Source organism: Adiantum capillus-veneris, chromosome 9, assembly GCF_014529385.1.
Source record: "Adiantum capillus-veneris isolate H3 chromosome 9, ASM1452938v2, whole genome shotgun sequence".
In the NCBI taxonomy this organism is placed as follows: domain Eukaryota; kingdom Viridiplantae; phylum Streptophyta; class Polypodiopsida; order Polypodiales; family Pteridaceae; genus Adiantum; species Adiantum capillus-veneris.
The window spans coordinates 136,263,076-136,284,935 of record NC_140939.1 but is presented as its reverse complement, the minus strand read 5'-3'; the positions used below and the strand labels follow the sequence as shown (position 1 = coordinate 136,284,935).

The following is a 21,860-nucleotide window of genomic DNA, read 5'->3' as shown; positions in this document are numbered from 1 at the left end:
TAGGCTCGAGAAGCTCTAACCTGTTAGGTCTTCGATGGCTTGACACTTGAGCAGTTTGTGACACCGAAGTTTGCCTTGACAGGTGTAATGGCAACATCCCATCTTGGTACTGCTAGAACGGCCTCTACCGGTGGTCCCATTTCCTCGGGTGTGATTCCAAGTCGAGCCGCCAATTCGGTCAAGATGAAGTTGGCCTTGGCTCCTTTGTCGAAGGAAACGAGGGCTTCTTGATCTCGTACTTTGCCCCACGCTCTGCAGAGCTCCGTACTTTCATCCATTTGCTTTGGGTCGATCCCCACAAAATCTGGTACTAGTGCTGCCTTGGTCTTTCCTTTCTTTGCTCACTGCTCTGCCGCTTTGGACCTCTGTCACTTGCCCTCGGCTTGATCATTGGATGCTTTGTTAGGGCACTTGGCAAATGCCCTTGCTCCTCACATCCATAACATTTGCCCTCTTTGTAGTATTCACCATGCTCCTCTCTGACAATCTAGGGCTTGATGGCTTCTTCTTTTGTCGCTTCCCCTTCTTCTTTTTACCATTAGGTTGGTTTGGCCCCCGTTGAGTAGACATTGGCATGTTCGTTGGGTACGTTATATCGGCGTGTATTTCAAATCCTTGCTTGCATGACTCATGAGTGGCTCAATGGAGTCTACCTTCTTTTGTAACAGTATCACCGGATCTTCGTGGGTAAACTACAACAACACCGCTCAAATTGATACTTGAAGGTAATTTTCTTGAAGGATGAAGCTGGTAGAAAAGCATCCCAAAAGCGATGGCAATAGTCATCAAGAGTGTCTTCTTTGGTCATCCGAAGATGGTTCCATGCTGTGATAATGTCCTCTTTGTACTCTTCGGTGAGCCATGTTGAGGTAAAAACTCATTTGAACTTTATCCACGTGGTGGGTGCCTCCTTTCGCAAAAGCAAGGTAGACCACCAAGTTTGGGCGTTGCCTTTCAGATAGAAAGACGCTTGTTGTACTTTGGAGTCTTCGGAAAAGCGCACTCTCGAGAAAACAATGCCGAATCTTTGAATGAAGGCAAGATCTTTGTGGGTGTCCTTTTATCCTGTAAAGTTGTCGAATTTAAGTACTTTGCCCACCCTCATGAAAATCCTTGGTCTTCCCACCGTTGTTCAAGCTGGTCAAACTGGCTCAGTCTGTAGCCTCGTCTCTGCCTTGTTCCAAACATTCTCATCCGAATCAGATTTGTCGAAGAAGAAGGTATTTTTATGAGAATTGTTAGAATGTTTTGTGCTTTCGAGATCCTTTTCGGGATCTGTTATTCTTGGATCGTTTGTCCCTACCATTCCTCTTGTTCTTCTTGCTCTTTCGAGTAATCCACATTCGAAGCAATTAGCAGATCCAAGAAGCTTGTATGCTTTGAGGATGACCCCGATTCATCTTCGTCTTCAAACAGCTTGGGAGAGTTCCTCTTCCTCCGACCTAGGTAGCCGGGGTAATCTGCTCCTCGACTTTTCTTACGAGAGCCATTCAAAGACCTCATAACTTGGTTGACTTGTTGCTCCACGACACTGTCAAACTCGTACAATCGTTGCTTGTTTGCCCTCGGCTTAGAATTCTGCTTCTTGAGAGGTAAGTGAATGGCCGCTTGCCATCTTGAATGAATATCGTCAAGTGGATGATTCTTTAGAAATCTTGCATACTGCGCGTCCTTGGCGTATTTGAGCATGTGATTGGCGCATATGTCAACCTGAAGCTGTTGATGCGCCTCCATCTTTTCGATGTCGTTTGGTGGAAGAGGGTCGTACTCTTCTTCCGAAGTCTTGGAAGAAGTTCGACTCCCACTAGATCTTCTGTTGGTTTCCTCACTCAAGCGAGTAGGGATAACTGTCTCCTCCTCGTCGGATTCATTGCCAGAATCCATGTGTGCTGTGGGAAAAGGGATCGGATCCTTCGTACAAGAAGAATCGTTTGAGCTCTGATACCATTGTAATAGACTTGGACACCCCAATTCGGAGATCTGCAATAACAACGTGAGGGAAAATTGAAAAAAACTTAACAGAACTGAAAAGAGAGAGAGAGAGAGAGAGAGAGAGAGAGAGAGAGAGAGAGAGAGAGAGAGAGAGAGAGAGAGAGAGAGACGACACGGCATGGCGAAGTTCCATACGCAGATGCACTGGCCCCAAAGACTAGCGCCCCTTCTCAATATTTCTTTATTATTATGTTTCAGAAAGAAAGGTCTAAGGTTTCTGTCTCTGGCGATCCAAGAGATGAGGCCTTGACACCCTTATAAAGGGCCGTGATGTAGTCAAAAGCAATTACATGAAAAGCGTGAGTCTCAAAAGCATATGGTGCCCAAAAGCTAGCGCCCTCTAGGCTTTCCGTAAAATGTTGAGCGTCCGTACAATGCCACGTGTCACCTCCGTGAATCGCGGGCCAGTCCGTACAACTTTAGGTTTTAGGCCCTTGGCGAGGTTTCATAAGTTGGTACAACTTATGGGTTAGGTTTTTAATCCTAACCCCTTTTGGGCCACTCGGCTGAATTTTGTAAGTTGGTCGAAACTTCTTCTGCTTCTTCTTGAGAGGTTTAGACCCCTTCTGTCTGGGCTCTATCCTTTAGGCCATGCCCCAGCATCACGTTGTGACAAATGCTGTCTTTTTTCTCTCCCCCTCTACTTCTCTGTCTCATTGTGTTCAATTGAGTTCTTGCAAGTATTGTGCGAAGTATTAGATTTGAGCTAAAACCCTTAAGACTCTTTCGTTGCATCTCATATTGATTTAGAGCTTTGGACGTGCTTTGGCTTCGCAAAAGGGAAGAATCAGGAACCCAAGGAAAACCAAGAATCCAAGAAACCTATCTCACATTTTTCTTTTCCAAAGAAGTTTCGCGTCCCCCTCGGACTTACTCCCACCCTTAGTCCATCGCACATCGGAGGCACTCCTTGTCTTCATCGCTATGTCTTGAATACCCTTAAGGAATTATCTTTTCATTATAAAGGAAGATCGTCATCGACGGATACATGAAGATCCAAATCTTGAGCACTAGGATCTGCTTGCCTCTTATGTGGATATGGAAGGAATTGGAGACAAGATCCCTGACCCTCTTCTGCATTTGCATTCGCATGTAACGTGCATCCACTTGCGTCGACAAGGAACCATTGAAAATACCTCTGAGCACTCTTACCTTTCATCTTCACCCGCAATGTTTTCACGACAGGAGTATTCGTGTGGGAGTAATTGCTTGCAAGGTAGAGTCAATACCAAGGCTGTATTCTGTGATAGTAGTAAGGCTACCTGATAACTTGTATGGTCAGTTTTTACATTGCAGAAGTACCTATATCCACAATATCCGTAAGTTTGGAGGGGTTTTCATTGGCTTATGCATCCACAATCATCATAAGCTTTCGACATAAGAATATAGAAAGCACCCACCCACAGGAAGTAGATCGACAGTTGTGTCTCACCTTTAATGGGGGGATGTTACATGTGCATTGCACTTGAGCAACGTGGATAAGCTGTTGCTACAGGTCAGTATTAGTCTTAGTTAGCTTAGAATCTAGCCCAGCACTTTGTGAGCCTCTAGAAGGACATGCATGATCAGGCAGGTCATAGCTGCATACCCTCACTTGCATAATATAGTCACTTAAGCATATATGCATATGAACACTTAAGTCATTTATTAATAAGTGATTTTGACTCGACATTTATTAAAAATAGATAGGAAAAGCATGGCAAAAAAACTTATAAATGGCCTTCAGTTTTTAGGACATCAGAACCCAGGTACCACAGGGGCATCCAACGCCCATAGCACCTCAGCACCTAGCATTTCCATTGCCAACACCCTAGCATCACCAGCACCCCAACATCATCGATGTTTTTGCATCAGTTCAACCCAACGTTTTTGCACCAGATCAGCCCAGTGTTTTTACACCAGATCAGCCCAGCGTTGTTGCATCGGATGAACATCAGCATGAAGTATTCAACATTCAGCATTTAGCCATTGTACCAACATTTGTGCAAGTAATCTAAAGCAAGTACTTGCTTTTGCAACAGAGCAAAGGGGCCCTTGAGGGTCGTTGGGACCTGACATGCAATGTCGTCTCTGTGTGTGTGTGTGTGTGTGTGTGTGTGTGTGTGTGTGTGTGTGTCTGTGCATCTCTATCTCATTGTGTTGAGTTCAATTCTTTCAAGTGAAGTAAAGTAAGTTGTAACCTTGTGTTTGTGCGAAGTACTAGATTCAAGATAAAATCCTTAAACCCTTTGCTGCGCCTGACAACCAAAATAGCAAACACTTGAACTTGAAAGAGAGAGCATCACATTGTATATAGGAGGCAGTGGGCACGAGGTGGCGGAATTTCACTCCAAGAAGCAGTAGGCATGTCACCAGCCAGTGGCAATTCCATTTTTGTTTATTTTCTCTTTCTTTGGGGAATTTCGTTTGTTTTATCTTTTGGAAACACCCCTCTGGAAATCTAATTGCCCTGCATTGCATAGCCAGTGTGGAACTGTTCAGAGAGAGTCCAGGCCTGAGGGCTAAAGAGCACTAAGGTTGGACAAGGACTATGGCTAGCCAAAGTGGGGTCATTGGCCAGCCAAAGCAGAATCCTTTGCTACATAGGCTACATTTCAGTTCTAGGTGTGGTTGCAGTGTACAAAGAGGGTCAGATGACCTAGAAGAATGTAATGGCAGAAACTCCTAAATTTTAGGGACTGCTATTTTTGGACGACAAAATGTCTTCGCGTCATTACGTGCAGTTTGACATGGGGATCATTTTGTTACTCTGTGGCCAAGTCAACAGAGGTTGCAGGTGAGATATTTTTAGACCCGAGGGTCTATAGCGGGAAAATGCACAAATGAGTGACACTTGGCACTCTGAGGCCAGTTTACTACTTAAAGAGAAGGCAAAAACGTGATTTTCAGCTGTGAGCTCGTTTTTGAGTGCTGTCACAGGTGGGAGAGCTTCAATGGAGTGCTGGCTTACCCTCTATGTACAATGAGGTGCAGGATGTCATGACCTGCACACCTCTCACTGCTCTCTCTCTCCCCTATTCTTTATGGTTATGCCCCTCTAGTGGGCTCATCAGATTGACCAATGTACAGTTGTGTGGGTTCATGCGCGATTGCCGAGGCAAGAGCCTCTTGCATAGGTACTGGATTAGCTAGCGGTTAATCCCCCGCAGGTACAGGTGATTCGGAGAGGTTTCACGTGCGAAATCTCGTCCGATTCAAAGGGCAAGTAGCCCTACAGGTGCGGGTGCTTGAGGACTTGCTACGGATGCGACCGGCACACGAAACAGAGCCCAAAACAGGGAATTACAGCCTACTGTGTATTTTTGCAGGTTTAGGGTTTCGGCTCTAAACGGACCCTAATACCCCCAAGAGGTTCGGGGACACAAGGGGACGGCTGTATAGGTGATCTGGCGCATTTTCGGGGCTGAAAACAGAGAATTCAGCATGCTGCAGATTCTTGCCAGGTTTTGCAAAGTGTCCGTATGCGTCGGGAAAGTCATCCAATGCGTGGGAATACTGACTGTGAAGGGTCCTAGTACAATTATGTTGCCGAAATCGGACCAGAACAGTTGAAATTCAGCCAAGGTTTTGCAGGGCAGCTTGTAGGGAATCACAACTTTTATTCCCTTTGTTAAAGAATAAAGAAATACCGAAAGGGGCGCCTATTTAGGGGCCAATCTAGTGTCTGACTCACATACAAATGCATTCTAGCATTTGTATCCCATTCCCCTCTCTTGTGTCATTATAGCACAGGTAGAATAGTGGGTGAAAGCTAAATCAAGGTTTGAAGTAAAGTCTACCGCCCTTTTTGAAGTTAACAAGCCGGTTACATGGTTCCATCGACGGGATTATATCACTTTTTCGTCAAAAAGTGAGCCTTGGTCAGTTTGGGTTAAAGACATAGAGAGAGTTTGGGATGACCTTGAAAACACAGAGAATTTGAAAGTAGATCGAGTGGATTTACAACCAGAGTCTTTCTTTGGATACAGGTGAGAAAGGCTACGAGTCTTTCTTTGGATTTACATGTGAGAAAGGCTACGAGAGTCTTTCTTTGGATACAGGTGAGAAAGGCTACGAGTCTTTCTTTGGATTTACAGGTGAGAAAGGCTACGAGAGTCTTTCTTTGGATACAGGTGAGAAAGGCTACGAGTCTTTCTTTGGATTTATAGGTGAGAAAGGCTACGAGAGTCTTTCTTTGGATACAGGTGAGAAAGGCTACGAGTCTTTCTTTGTATACAGAATGGATGGCAACAAGGAAGAGGGTTCCTCTTCAAAGGATAGACAGCCTATTCCAACTGCACATGAAATTGGCGAGAGTTCAGGCCAAGCAGAGAAAGCTTTGCAGGTTGTTACTACTGTGACCATGTTCAAGCAATTGATGGAGAATCCAAGATTTATGGAGTTCATACAATCTTCATCAATAACACATCAAGTTCAAGGCAATTTTGGCATGCCAGGAACAGTATTTAGGGGTATGCAAGGCATGGTGCCCAACCCCATGTATGCAAACATTGGTTTGCACCCAGGATTTCAGGGCACACAAGGTCAGTTTGGGGTGTCACAAGGCAACTTGGGTATGGCTGGTTTTTCAATCCCATCAGTGAATATGACACCTGAACATCAACATGTTACTGGCCAGGGAGTACAGATGGCTCCCACAGGTGTACTTATTATACAAACTGTCTCTTTTGACAATTTGGAGTCAATGGATAAGCTAAAGCCATACAAAGAAGATGATCAGTGAGTCCATTGACACATTCAATGGCTTTGATGAGAGGACAAAGGTTTTCTCTTTCCTCAAACAGTTTGACAAAGCATTTGTTGGAAGGAGCATGTAAAGTCAGGAAAGGTGCCACTTTTGTGAGAAAAAATGCAAGTCAGTGGTGGAATACACTGTTGTTACAAGGACAGACTCCTTCCACTTGGAATGATTTCATACAGGTACTGAATTAGCTAAAAGCTAATTCAAAACAGGTACACAATGATTTAACAAGATTTCTTGCGAGAAATCTCGTGTAAATCAAAGGGCTAGTAGTCCTACTAATGCAGAAGATCAAAGGCGACGAATTGGTGCGATTGGCACGCAAAACAGAGCCCGAAAGAAGAAAATACAGCTTGCTGTATTTTTCTGCAGATTTAGGGTTATGACCCTATTTGATGCCTTTTTGTCCCAAGAGCTTTGGGGAAGCTATAGGACAGTAATACAAGTGATCTGGAGCATTTTAGGAGCTAAAAACAGAGAATTCAGCGTGCTGAATTTCCAGGACAGGTTTGCAAAAGTGCTCTATTATGCGTGGATAATCACTTGGATATGCGGAGTTTTGGTTGTGAAGGTTTCTACTACAGTTATGCTGCCAAAATTGGGTCAAAAAGAGAATTCTCAGCCCAATAAAAGTGACAGCATAAGGGTACATCACAGGTTAATCTCCAAAGATCAAGATGAAGAGCAGAGAAAGATTGTTTTCGATGCTCAGTATGCAAATCAGTGATATTGCATAAAGGCTGAAATTGCCTGAGAGTTGGAAGATTCACAATGTGTTTCACGTGAGTCTTCTCAGACCCTATGTGGGTGCCAAAATCTGTTCCGGGACCAAGATCTCGTTAAGTTCCTCGACTTCCGGCTGATCTTCAGCTGGCATATCTTCTGGCACATAAAGAAAGAAAAGAAAAGGCAAGGTTGCAAGGTGCTGTTTGGTAAAGTTCAAAAGCTATTCACCTCTGGATGTCAAGTGGATGGAAAAAAGTGAACTTGCAGCAGAGTCACTAAAAGTATGGGAACTTAAAACCTTGGTTTGCAACCTACCTTGACTCCTTGAGATTCAGAGCTACATGGATTGCCAGTGTGACAATCGCTTCTGAAAGAAATGTACATGTTACTTACAATGAGCTCAAATGAAGTGCATGTTACATGAATGTTAGAGCTGTACAGATTGTCAGTTTGGCAATTGCTCTTATGGAATGTCCAAAAGTTTGTTTAGTGCTATAGAAGTGAGTATTTCTTGTCAGTTTGTCAAGGGTACAACAATTATTTCTATTGAAGAGTACATGTGTAACTGCATTCTTAAACTGTCGGTGTGGGTATGCTCGAAAGGTTACTGGATCCAACATGTACTAAAAGACAGTGGCAAAATGTGACGCTTCCATTTTGTCATTGGAAAGTTATGGACTCAAAGCAATGGCAGAGTGTGACGCTTCCACTATGTCATTGGGACAGGGTTCACACGCAGGCAATACATGTGTCAACGAGGTGTTGACTGTGAGCATGTATGTGTCGTACATGTGTCGACACGGTGTCCGGACACCCGAGTGCTGATTGTAAGCATGTACGACATAGGTGCAAACGAGGACGTTTGAGATTTTAAGAGGGGGGTGTGTCACCAACCAGTGGCAATTCCATTTTTGTTTATTTTCTCTTTCTTTTGGGAATTTCGTTTGTTTTACCTTTTGGAAACACCCCTCTGGAAATGTAACTGCCCTGCATTGCATAGCCAGTGTGGAACTGTTTAGAGAGAGTCCAGGCCTGAGGGCTAAAGAGCACTAAGGTTGGACAAGGACTATGGTTAGCCAAAGTGGGGTCATTGGCCAGCCAAAGCGGAATTCTTTGCTACATAGGCTACATTTCAGTTCTGGGTGTGGGTGCAATGTACAAAGAGGGTCAGATGACCTAGAAGAATGTAATGGCAGAAACTCCTAAATTTTAGGGACTGCTATTTTTGGACGACAAAATGTCTTCGCGTCATTACGTGCAGTTTGACATGGGGATCATTTTGTTACTCTGTGGCCAAGTCAACAGAGGCTGCAGGTGAGATATTTTTAGACCCGAGGGTCTATAGCGGGAAAATGCACAAATGAGTGACACTTGGCACTCTGAGGCCAGTTTACTACTTAAAGAGAAGGCAAAAACGTGATTTTCAGCTGTGAGCTCGTTTTTGAGTGCTGTCACAGGTGGGAGAGCTTCAATGGAGTGCTGGCTTACCCTCTATGTACAATGAGGTGTAGGATGTCATGACCTGCACACCTCTCACTGCTCTCTCTCTCCCCTATTCTTTATGGTTATGCCCCTCTAGTGGGCTCATCAGATTGACCAATGTACAGTTGTGTGGGTTCATGCGCGATTGCCGAGGCAAGAGCCTCTTGCATAGGTACTGGATTAGCTAGCGGTTAATCCCCCGCAGGTACAGGTGATTCGGAGAGGTTTCACGTGCGAAATCTTGTCCGATTCAAAGGGCAAGTAGCCCTACAGGTGCGGGTGCTTGAGGACTTGCTACGGATGCGACCGGCACACGAAACAGAGCCCAAAACAGGGAATTACAGCCTACTGTGTATTTTTGCAGGTTTAGGGTTTCGGCTCTAAACGGACCCTAATACCCCCAGGAGGTTCTGGGACACCAGGGGACGGCTGTATAGGTGATTTGGCGCATTTTCGGGGCAGAAAACAGAGAATTCAGCGTGCTGCAGATTCTCGCCAGGTTTTGCATAGTGTCCGTATGCGTCGGGAAAGTCATCCAATGCGTGGGAATATTGACTGTGAAGGGTCTTAGTACAGTTATGCTGCCGAAATCGGGCCAGAACAGTTGAAATTCAGCCAAGGTTTTGCGGGGCAGCTTGTAGGGAATCACAGCTTTTATTCCCTTTGTTAAAGAATAAAGAAATACCGAAAGGGGCGCCTATTTAGGGGCCAATCTAGTGTCTGACTCGCATACAGATGCATTCTAGCATCTGTATCCCATTCCCCTCTCTTGTGTCATTATAGCACAGGTAGAATAGTTGGTGAAAGCTAAATCAAGGTTTGAAGTAAAGTCTACCGCCCTTTTTGAAGTTAACAGGTCGGTTACAAGGCACCTTGTTTGGTACTTATTTTTATTTTAATAATATCCTTAGTACACCTGCCAGAACTAGCCCTTGATGCTCATATTTAAAGGCACTAAAGCCCAAAAGCAACTGTTACAAAAGCTAGCATCCAAAAGCTATTCTTTCAAAAACATGGCACCCAAAAAGCTTTGCAAGTCATTGTTTTAATAAAGCAGTCAACTATCTCATCACCAGTCATGCAAATCATGGTGCCAAATTCAGCCCTGCCATGTCATCATCTGTACATCATCATTTCTATTTTCGTAGTAAAGTTTGAGGAGTCTTTAGGAGTTGAAGGTATTTTTACCCATTGGAAGTCTGTAATCCTCAAGAAAGCTTCTTTGAAATTAGCATCTTGCTCTCGGAACGTTTCTTCAGGAAGGAATAGCTTATCTTCTTCTGATCGTGATGCTCTTAGGAAATTTCATCGTGATTTTGTAATCTCTTATGTAGATAAGTGCTCTAATAACTTTGTTGTTACGTGCAAAAAGTTCTATTTAGAATGCTTGTTAGGTGAAGTAAACTCTCAGACTTACAGTGATTGTGATCTTTCAATGCAAGAGGTTATCTTGAAACATCAAGACTTTTGTAAGTCTTTTGGTTTCAAGTGCCAGCCTAAATTACCTTCGTAAATTACCTTTTTTATATACCGTTTGGAAGTTCCACAAGAACCCTATAAAGCCTAGATTTATAGCTGCTTCTTGTAACACCTCTTTGACCGAGGTTTCCAAATGGCTTAGTTATTGTTTCAAAGCCATTTTACCTTGCGTAAATGAATTGTGGAATAATATGCTAAAGGAAGCAGACGTACCTACCGATTCAAGTTGGATTTTAAATGATTCAGTAGGCGTGATTCCCGTTTTAAAGTTTTTGAACTCTTCAAGAAGCCTTAAGGAGAAATCTTCTCCTTTATGTCTCCAAACTTTTGACTTTACAACGCTATACACGAAGCTAAATTTGGAGGACCTTAAATTTAGAGTCAAGTCTCTTATTTCAAAAGTTTTTGCGTACAAGCTTGAGAAGGATAGGTACAAGGCATTGCTAGTAGAAAAGTCAGCCTTGAACTTTGACTTCTTATGGCTGAAAAATAAGAATGTAGATGTAGACAAAGGAAGAAAGAGATTCACCAGGATTGTAGATGACATTGACATCATATCTTGGTTAGATTTTCTTTTGGACAATTTATATATAACCATCGGCGACTCTCTTTTCAAGCAAACAATTGGTATCCCTATGGGCACCAATTGTGCTGTTTTTCTTGCTAATTTCTATCTTTTTACTTATGAGTTTGATTTTATGGAGCGTCTTGTCCTTGCTAACACTTGCCCAATATTTTTGCACAAGTTATGCAATGTAAGATGCTTTGTAGATGATCTTTTTGTCCCTGACGTTCCTTCTTTTCAAGATTTTATGTACTTGAATTCAAGTTCTGTAGGCGGAGGAATTTATCCCAAAGAGTTTTGTGAACGTAACTGTACCACAAATAGTGATTGTTGTGCCTTTTTAGACCTTAAGATTTTTCAGACTCCCTTGGGATTAGAAGTAGATATCTATGATAAGCGCCTTGAACCAGAATATGCCAATCTAAAAATCATCCGCATGCCTCATATTTCTTCGAACATTTCTCTTTTAGCTAAGTATGGTGTCATTTGCTCTCAACTATTTAGATTTTCTCGTCTTTGTTCTAGTAAATCTACTTTTGTTGTTCAATCTTGCCATCTTATTTCTTTACTAGTTGAAAAAGGATACTCATTCAAAAGAATCATGAAAAAAGTTCGTTCATTTTTGCATCGTAGTAAGTTTATTTTTAGTGTTTCTTCCTTTGGAATGTTCAAGATAATCAATAGTAAATTCAATACAAGTGGGGAGCTAAAAAGCCCACTTATTGTTTGACTTAATAACACCTTATGGTGTTGTTTTGATCTTTAGCGCTTCTAGTATTTTCACTATAGCTTGACAATTGCTAGCCTTTATCATGGCTGAGTATGCCCATCACCTTCGGAGGGTGATAGAAACTCAGCTCGTTGGTTTTGTAGAGTACGTTCAAAGCATGAATGGCCTCTATATAAACCTGCACCTACTCTTGGGCACTGACGACGTGAGTAGGGATGTCATAGCTGTTGTCCAAGCTATGCATGATAAAGGTGATAATCTTATTCTTCCTGTTTGGACAAGCAGTGAAGTTGAGATCACATATTGTCAAGTTTGGTTCTTTGCTCTTCGTAGGTTTGTAGTAGTATTCATTTTTCGATTTCATATTTAGCTTACCTGAGGACTTAAGAATGTGTTCCATTATAAGTTGTGTGAAGTTTGATTTCTAGGATTAAGTTTTTAAGATGTCTTATCCTTTTTTTTTTTTGCTTAAAGTTGAGTACTTGTTTTAAGCCAAGTAAGTTGCGTCAACTTATTTTTACACATGCCTTTTCTAAAAACATTTTTAAGTTAATAATGTTTTGTTTTATCTAGTTTTGTTTCGTAGCAAACAAAGTGATTTAGTTTGTTTGTTTGTTTGTTTTTGTTTTTCTTTTCTTTTCGTGTGTCCTTTGCTTTTATAGTTTTATGAGTGCTTTATTCCCTCTTATAATTCATGAGTTCAGACTATTCTGAACTTATGAAGGTATATATATGTACAGCCGTCTTTCTCTCTCTTCCTTTATCGGGCGGGTAGCCACGCCATCACTTTGTGACAATAGCCGAGGCCTTCTTGAGATGCTTCCACACACTGTCCATCAGTTCGCTCTCCCTCAATGGCATACAATTTTTACCACAATTTGCTGCACTACTTTATGGATTATGTTGAAGGCTTGCAGTGCTCACATTTTGGGGTCACAGCCTTCAGTGACATCGATCACCTTAACAGATATCTGGACAGAGTTGCTGCATACTCTTCGCAGCCTGTGGGATATCTCAACAGGCCCCTCCAGAACAGCGGAGCGGTGTAGATACTCCTTTCTTCGACTATGGGGGAGGTCTTCACTATTTTTCAGTTTGGATTAGGGCTACGTTGTCACAAAGTGATGACGTGGCATGACCATCCGGACAGATACTCAGATAAAAATGGCATAAGTGTTCCAAACTTATGGGGTCCCGTCCGATGGGGCCCAGGGGACACAAGGGCAATTAACAAATAATGAAATTGCGTGGATATTGCTAATGTGGCAGGCAGTACAACTTTCCGCAAATCGTGGTGACGTGGTAGGCTGTACGGAAGCCCCTGTTTTGCGGTGCTTTTTACGCTGGCAGCCTCCCGCGCTAGAGACCAGATGCTTTTGGAACTTACAGATTTTGATTACTGCTTTTAGGCTTAGATCCTATTTAAGAATTGCCTGGGCCTATGCTGCTGAGCACCTCCAGAGGTCTCTTGTATATAGTACACAGCTCCTTTTTCTGCCAAAAAAAACATAGAGAGAGTAAGTGAATTAAGAAGCTCATATCTTTTCTTAATGCACCCAAATTGATTGGTACACTAACCTTTGCATGTGTATTTTATGAGGTAGTGAAATGGTCATCCAAAATATATTGACATTAACTTTTTGTACTTTTGGAGGTCATAGGCATATAAAAGTAATGTCACATATTTGGATGCTGCATTGGTAATTTTGAACCTTTTGTATTTATCATGAAGATTGTTCCTTGCTGGTTTGTTTCGTTGACATTGCATGCTAAGTAGTTTGCATCCTCTTGTTATCATGTTTGTGCATGCTTTTGTGGTTTCTCACCTTAATGGCTTTCAGTTCTGTGTTCAAGGGACTTTGGATGTCATGACATAAATGGCTTTGTGGCAAAAGTTCTCACTCTAGAAGAAGATTGGCAGCAAGCAAGGGTAGAACAACTTGATGGATATCATATTTTTGTTTGTGCTCATGGAAGTCGTGACATGCGATGTGGTGTTTGTGGCCCTGCGCTTATACAAAGGTTTGAGAAAGAGATAGGTTTTCGAGGGCTGGACAGTACTGTGCATGTGAGAGCTTGCTCCCATGTCGGCGGCCATAAGTTTGCTGGCAATGTACTTATATATGGCAAAGATTCCAAGGGCAAATTTAGAGGCCATTGGTATGTGTGAGAAATTCAGTTATTGATTTAGATATATTATTCTTTTGCTTAAATAGGCCACTGACTTGTCATGTACGTAATGGTGTGCTTGTTTTTAGAATTTATAACTTTTTTTTGTTGCTGATGTCAGGTATGGATACGTCAATCCAAGTGATGTGGCGGTTTTACTGGATGAGCACATTAAAAAGGATCAAGTTCTATATGGGCTTTGGAGGTTTGCTCCTGCTTTTCTTATGCATATCACTGTTTATGGCGTCATATGTTTACAAGTATGTGTTTTATCTTTTGGTCAGTATGCTGCCAAAAAATTCCCGTCTTTGAGATGTAATATGGTTGCATTGTAGAGAAGTGATGTATAGCTCTTTGAGCGAAGTTAATACCTCTAGCCCAAGGATCTATGTAGATAAGTTACTTACAGAAAGTCTAGCTGCTATAATGCTGAAATGCTTTTTCAGCCATCAAAATAATAGCATGTACACTATAAACAAGGCGTCTAGAGACAGACGTTGGCATTGCCTTTTCACCCCGATGAGAGAGAGAGAGAGAGAGAGAGAGAGAGAGAGAGAGAGAGAGAGAGAGAGAGAGAGAGAGAGATGAGATGAGATGAAATGAAATGTTATATTAACGTCTTCAAAAGGCTAAAGTGACCTATGAGACTAGAAAGTTACAATGTGGTGGATCTGATACAAAGTCAGAGTAACAAGATGACAAAATAAAATACTATGGAATCCTAAACTGCTAGGTGTGAACTAAGCAGCTAAACAGCTAGCTGGGATAGCTAGATCACAAGAGATCCAGCATCGGTTGTTGGCGGATCTCATCAATCTCCTCCATGGTCAGTAGTCTAACCGGGCGTCGTGCATGGCGAGCCAAAGTGATCCGAATCCTTTGATGCAGCCTCCGTTGATGCTGTGTAGTCCTCCGCAGTCGTGGGCGTCTGGATCTCCCCAGCTCAGTCGCTCGGTCGATCAGTATGCCTCTGGTGTGAGGCGACAAGCTCTGCTGTGGTAGTAACTCCTCTGGGTGTCCAGTGGCAGCTCTAAAGAAGTCTGTGATCTGTCTCTGAGACTTTGCTAGCCTCTCCTCTCATCAGGCTCTCTCTATGTCTGCACAGCTCGAGCAAAAACAAACCCAGGCATCTCTGATCCTCGTACCGCATGACTCTAGAGAATGGTCCAAAGCCTTCTCTGAACAAGCAATGGAAGTGGCCTCGTATCTCGTAGTAGATGGGGCAGTGGCATGTGTAGTGCAACTCTATCTTAGGCTTGATGTCACGCAGGGGGACATGTCCTGGCCTCTGTTGGTACTCCGCTGTATCTCCCAGTCTCGATCCGCAGCTGGTGTGAAGATGTGCGTATCTGGCCAATAGCACATCGTATCCCATGAGACAAGTGGGTGTCCATGTATCTGGGCCTCGTCACAAAACCATCCTTTGTAAGCTGGAGAGAGAGAGAGAGAGAGAGAGAGAGAGAGAGAGAGAGAGAGAGAGAGAGAGAGAGAGAGAGAGAGAGAGAGAGAGAGAGAGAGAGAGAGAGAGAGAGAGAGAGAGAGAGAGAGAGAGAGAGAGAGAGAGAGAGAGAGAGAGAGAGAGAGAGAGAGAGAGAGAGAGAGTGTGATGAAATGTAATATTAACATCTTCAAAAGGCCAAAATGACCTATGAGACCAAAAGGTTACCAGGTCTGGTGAATCTAATACCAGGTCTGGGTACAAAAAGTACAAAGAACTGAAAAGAAAATAGTGGGTAGGGCTGGGGTGAAAGCTGATACAAAGGGAATACAAAGGGGTGAGAGCTGATACAATGGAACTATCTGACAGTAGAGGCATCATGTACATATACATCAGTATCCAAAACGCTATAGAGGTTCAATGTCCTCCAAGGTAAGCACTTTGTTGGCTCCTATGTTGCGCCAGTATGGTACGGATCCTCTATCACAATCTGCGTCAATGTCGAGAGGGCCCCCTCATTCGTGGGCGACGGGATCACCCCAACTCTATTGCCTGCCAATCAAGCTATATGCCTCTGGTGCTGTGGGGGCTGCTCGAACTCCTTTGTCTGTGACTTGAAAGAAATCTGTAATCTGCAGCTGTCGCTGGATCGCTCTCATTATGCCCCTCTTCAAGAGGTCCTCTCTGTGTCTGTGAATCTCCAGTAAGTATAAGCCGAGGCATCTCTGATCCTGGTATCTCATGACTCTAGAAAGTGGTCCAAAACCCTCTCTGAATAGACAATGAAAGCGGCCTCGTATCTCATAGTATACTGGGCAGTGACATGCAATGTAGCTCTGTCTCAGGCTCTATCTGGCACAATTGACAAATCCTGGACTCAGCGGGTACTACTCTAAATCTGTCTGTCTTGATCTCTAGCTGAAGTGAGGATGTGCGTATCTGACCAATAGCACATCGTATTCCCTAGGATAGATGAGTATCCATGTATCCTGGTCTGATCACAAAACCATCCTTCGTAAGCTAGAGAAGATGTTCTCTATGGAAAGCCATCTTCGTACCCAGAGAGAGAGAGAGAGAGAGAGAGAGAGAGAGAGAGAGAGAGAGAGAGAGAGAGAGAGAGAGAGAGAGAGAGAGAGAGAGAGAGAGAGAGAAATGAAATGTTATATTAACGTCTTCAAAAGGCCATAATGACCTATGAGACCCGAAAGTTACAAAGTGGTGGATCTGATACAAAGTCAGAGTAACAAAATAACCTAACAACAGTACAAAACAAAGATATATACTATGGGGTCCTAAGTTGATCGATGTGAACCAAGCAAAAAATGGGCGGCTTGTTGGGATAGCTGAATTACAAGAGATCTAGTATCGGTCGTTGGCGAATCTCATCAATTTCCTCCATGGTTAGTAGTCTGACCGGGCGTCGTGCATGCCTGGCCAGCGTGCTCCGAATTTTTTGTCGTAGCCTCCGTCGATGCTGTGTAGTTCTTCGCAGTCGCGGGCGCCTGGATTTCCCCAGTTCAATCGCTCGGTCAATCAGTGTGCCTCTGGTATGAGACGAGGGGGAGCTCTGCTGTGGGAGTGGCTCTTGTGGCTGTCCCATGTTTGCTCTGAAGAAGTCTGTGATCCATCTTTGAGACTGGCTAGCCTCGCCATTCATCAGGCTATCTCTGTGTTTGCGCAGCTCGAGCAAGAACAAACCCAGACATCTCTGATCTTCGTATCCCATGACTCTTGAGAGTGGTCCAAAACCTTCTCTGAACAAGCAATGGAAGCGGCCTCGTATCTCGTAGTAGACGGGGCAGCGACATGTATAGTGTAGCTCTGTCTCAGGTTCCATGTTACACAAGGGGCATGTCCTGTCCTCTGTTGGTACTCCGCTGTATCTCCCCATCTCAATCCGCAACTGGTGAGAAGATGTGCGTAATTGGCCAATAGCACATCGTATCCCATGAGACAAGTGGGTATCCATGTATCTGTGTCTCGCCACAAAACCATCTTCCGTAAGCTGGAGAAGGTGGTCTTTGTAAAAAGCCATCTTCGTGCCCAATTCCTGTGCTGGTTGTATCCATGTCCTTCTGGTGTCTAGCTGGGTCAGGTCTTGGCGTATGAGCTTGGTGATCTCTGACTGCGTAATGGTGAGAGATGGTGCATCCAATGAGTAATGGAATGGTGGCAGCCGGTCTATGCTGAACCCATGTGCCTGAAACCATGATGTCATCTCCCCATACCAGCATGTTGTATCTCCTTGTATGGCTAACTGTCGAGAGGCTTCAAGTGCTATGTGAGCATATCTGTCTCTAGGAAGTGCCCATGTGCGGTTTTTGAAGGAGACTAATCTGGTGAGCGCCTCCACCACAAGTGGGGTGGCCACTAGCTCTGCTCGGATAATGGCCCGTGGTACTGATGCCTTGGCTCTAATGAGCCGCGAGATCATAGAGACGAGAGGTTTCTCCATGTTCCCCCATCCGTCTGAGCGACCCGTCCTCCCGTGGTGATCCAGTGAAGGTCCCCATATCTCGGTTCCATAGAGCAATGCTGAAGCCACCAAGGTGTCAAAGAGCCAGAGCTTCGTCCGGGGCTCCTGAAACTGAACTTGCGAACACATCCTCTCCAATCTACCGAATGCTGCGTGGGCTCTAGTAAGTCTGGTTTCTGCTGCTCTTCTGAGTGAGAATGTAGGTCCGCTAAAAACCACTCCAAGGTAAGTGTAAGCGTCTGTGTACTCCACAGTCTCCTGGCCGTATGTGAGTGTAGGTGCTGACCTCCTGATCCACTGTGGGGTGGTATTAAACACCATAACCTTGGTTTTACCCAGGTTGACAGACAAACCACTTTCGTGGGCAAACGTATGCAGAGCATCCAATTGACGTTGCATTCCCTCTGGGGATTCGGAGATCAACACTATGTCATCAGCATATAACAAAAGTGGAATCCATGTCCCTGCCAACTGAGCACCTTTATCCCCATCGCTGTCAATGTAGTCAGAAATCTCATCCACATACATACCGAAAAGAGTGGGAGAGAGCGGGCAGCCCTGCTTCACCCCAATAGTGGAGTGAACCGGTGTAGATGCCCTACTACTGATCTGTACAATGCCATGATCCCCCAAATGAGTTCTGTGGGTACTCCCATTTCCTGTAATCTGCGCATCAGTCTAGCTCTGGGTACCGTGTCGAAAGCTTTGCGGAAGTCCACAAAGCTACAATAGATCCGTCTCCCATGAGATCTGCCTTCCTCGATGATGGCCCTGAGAGTTAGGATATGGTCAAGAGTAGAGAAGCCTCTCCTGAATCCTGCCTGCCCAGTTGCACGTATTCCTTCCCTCTCTGCCCATCTACTCAGTTGTTGCTCAAGAATGGATGCATACAACCGTGCCAGTGTGTGCCCAATCAGAATAGTGCGATAATTCCCAGGCTCCATGGGGTCTCCTGATTTGAAGATAGGTACGATTGTAGATAGGCTCCAAGTGTCCGGTAGGCCCTCACACATGGCACGGTTAAACATAACTGCTAGAAGCTCTGCTAGTAGGTCTTTGGCATGCATGAAATGCTCAGCTACTAGGCCCTCATGATCATATGCTTTCCCATTCTTCATCCTGTCAATGGCTTTCTTCACCATCTCAGCAGTGAAAAAGACACATGTATGTGGGCATGGGTCGCGGGGGTTGGGGAGGGGCGCTGTCCAGGTACTGTGTACAGAGATGATGCGTACTGACCCCAGGTCTCTGTGGAGGAAATAGCAGGGGGGGGGGGGGACTGCTCATGAAAGAGCCGCCACGCCTCACGCGAGTCTTGACTCAAGAATAGCTGATATAGATCCTGCTCTAGTCTAGCCAAAAAAGCCCTCTTCTTCCGCCGTACCAGGCGTCGGAAGTCCATCTGTGACTATCTGTGAGTGACGTCCCCCAACAGCACCTCCCTCTGAAGTCTGGCTCTAGTCTGGCGGCACTCCTCATCGTACCAGCTGTTCTGAGGCAGGCTCCCAAATCGGCGGCTCTGCTCAGGCTGGGTGTGTGGGTATGCTTCAGCTGCTGCCTCATGTAATGTCTGTGTCAGTATAGTAGTTAGCTCCTCCAGAGGTCGCCCCGGGTCCTCAGTGCATAGGCGTCTGTAGATTCCGTCCATGTATACAGAGTCCGTCTCCCTTGAAAATTTGGAGGGTGCTTAGTTGTACACAGGCTGAAACTCCCGCGGCATACACCCTCCCTTTCTGCCGAAAGGAAGTGCCAATAAATGACTGGTATGAGGATGTATAGCTAAGGATCTTAATTTTTCACTCTGTGGAGGTATTGTAGTGACAGTTGCATGGTCTCTTCTCTCAGCTCTGATAAAATTTGAAGATACAGTGATATATAAGGATCCTGCCAATGGCACATGGGTTATAGAGGACCAGACCGAGATATACATATATTAGTTTCAAACTGAAAGGGGCCATTGTTACTGGCCATCAATACGTGCCAAGCAGGAAGGCATTGACACACAGTAATACACAGCCAGAACGAAGTTGGAAAAACACTCACACTTGAAACTTGAGAAGTCGTAGGAGAGGCGGCATTCCTCTCCAAGAGTGTTGGCCCCTGAATAGACAGTCACCTCAGAAATCAGTCACCTCAGCCAGGTCCGGGTGTGCTATCTTTCTCCCCCTTCTGCTCTGGTTTCTTCTGTTTGGTGAAACCCTCCCACATCATCAGGTTGTCATATGCCCCTCTCTTAAAGAAGAATAATCATCATACACCTTGTCCAAACAAAACTCGAAAGAAACATGAAAAGTCATTGGTTCTGGCAAATATGCTGTCACAGATGCCATGCAAACCAGAGATGTAGTCTATGCAATCATTGATCAAGAAAATGTGTTTTGTCACATGGAGGGTGGGTGAGCTTGCACTCACGGCTGGTGTCTTCAAAATTGAGAGTTGAGCTTGCACTCAAAAACCGGGAGGTTGCTCTTGACACACATCCGCCTTTAGCCATTCTAGACGGCATATTGGACAACCATTGATACACGAGCCATCTATGATGTGCTGCAAGAGATAATGCTGTCCGTTTGGCCATTTGAGTAGTTGTGCAAAGATATGGTCATATTCAATTCCAGCTCGTCATAGTCAATCCTAGAAAACCCTAGCTCTCAAAGCTTTGTGCTTGTCATAGGCTTGGGCACCCAAAGTCGAGAATCCGGCACAACACACGAGAGAATCACTTAAAATACTTTAAAAATAGAGTTGACATGGCCTGACGTAGTTCTTTGCCCGGAGGTATTGGCCCCAAAACCTGGCGCCCCTCTTGGTATTTCTTTATTATATTAATGCTTGAGCAAAGTACAACACTTGGAGGGATCCTCTGCTCTCAGACTCTAAGTTCAGATGCTCTCAAGAGTGAGGCCCCTAGGGTTATTTATTGTTACAACGGATGCCCCAAAAGCTTCCAACTCAAAAGCAAAAAGTCCCAAAAGCAACTTGTTCCAAGAACTGCCAGAAAAAGCAATCAACACAATATGTGGAAAATCCGTACAGTCCATAGAGCTGTCAGCGCGAATTGCGGAAGGCCATACAAGTTGCCACGCCAGTGTCCGTACTGCAACGTCAACACTTCTGTCCGCAGGTGATCATGCCACGTCATCATTTTGTGACATACACCCCTCTTGAAAAATCAGACATAAGCCATAAACTAGTTCAGTAGACATTGACTCTAAGTACCGATGCACTAGACGATACAAATCCAACACTTGTACAAAGATGACAGTCACATAACATCACGTTTAGATCACATTTAAATCACATTCATAACACATCACATAGAATCTAGGACCGTGATTCTTGGCAACGTATTTAGCAATCGCATCTAGATCTGCACCGGACCTCACTGATGTCGATTTAACTAATCCCATATTGCGATCACGTCCATAGATTCCGTTTTGATCTAGGACCATGATTCTTGGCAACTTATTTAGTAATCGCATCTAGATCCATCCCGGATCTCACTGATGTCGGATTGACTAATCCAATATTGCGATTATGTCCATAGATTTTCGAGACCAAAATGCTGCAGTCATGTGGTCAATCATTCCATCCGTACTCAAGCACTGTCGTGTGCGAGTAATCATTTCCGGGGATCCCAGTCCATTTACATACTAAGTTCATACTGAACAGAGTGGTTCAGTCATTTAGTTCTAGCTGTGTGGCCATCTCATCCTGCATGAACTCTTGATGCACTCGCGACAGTTCCATTGAATCATTCATGATTCAAAATTCATGATTCTTATCGTTATGAGGTTCATCATGGAGCTGTCATTGCTCTGAATTCATCATCATCTTTCTCGATTTTCACTTGTTATTTGCAAACAACTAGCAAGTTCTTCTAGAAAACATTAATTTCATGGATCAAAATTATCTTGGGGAATTTCTATGCAGTTCACAAATCACACACTTAGTTCATACTGAACACTATTTCAATAATCTAGTCATCTATGAACTGAACACTGTTTCAATCATCTAGTCATCTCATCCGTTGAGAAGTCTTGATGCACCTAGATCCCTGTGTAG

General features: G+C 44.1%; 2 protein-coding genes across 2 annotated transcripts in view; both read left to right on the top strand.

Annotated features, from left to right (window-relative positions):
- The window catches only part of LOC147451225 (altered inheritance of mitochondria protein 32-like), a 62,558-nt gene that overhangs the window by 31,704 nt on the left and 8,994 nt on the right, over window positions 1–21,860 (top strand). The window contains exons 3-4 of the mRNA XM_086520187.1: window positions 13,570–13,875; window positions 14,006–14,089. Of these exons, the coding sequence (XP_086376313.1) occupies window positions 13,570–13,875; window positions 14,006–14,089 (390 nt within the window). The remainder of the gene's footprint in view (window positions 1–13,569; window positions 13,876–14,005; window positions 14,090–21,860) is intronic.
- On the top strand, window positions 10,586–13,528 carry LOC147451226 (uncharacterized). Its single transcript, XM_086520186.1, has one exon. It carries the CDS (start codon window positions 10,612–10,614, stop codon window positions 11,713–11,715), a length of 1,104 nt encoding a protein of 367 aa, XP_086376312.1. The 5' UTR covers window positions 10,586–10,611; the 3' UTR covers window positions 11,716–13,528.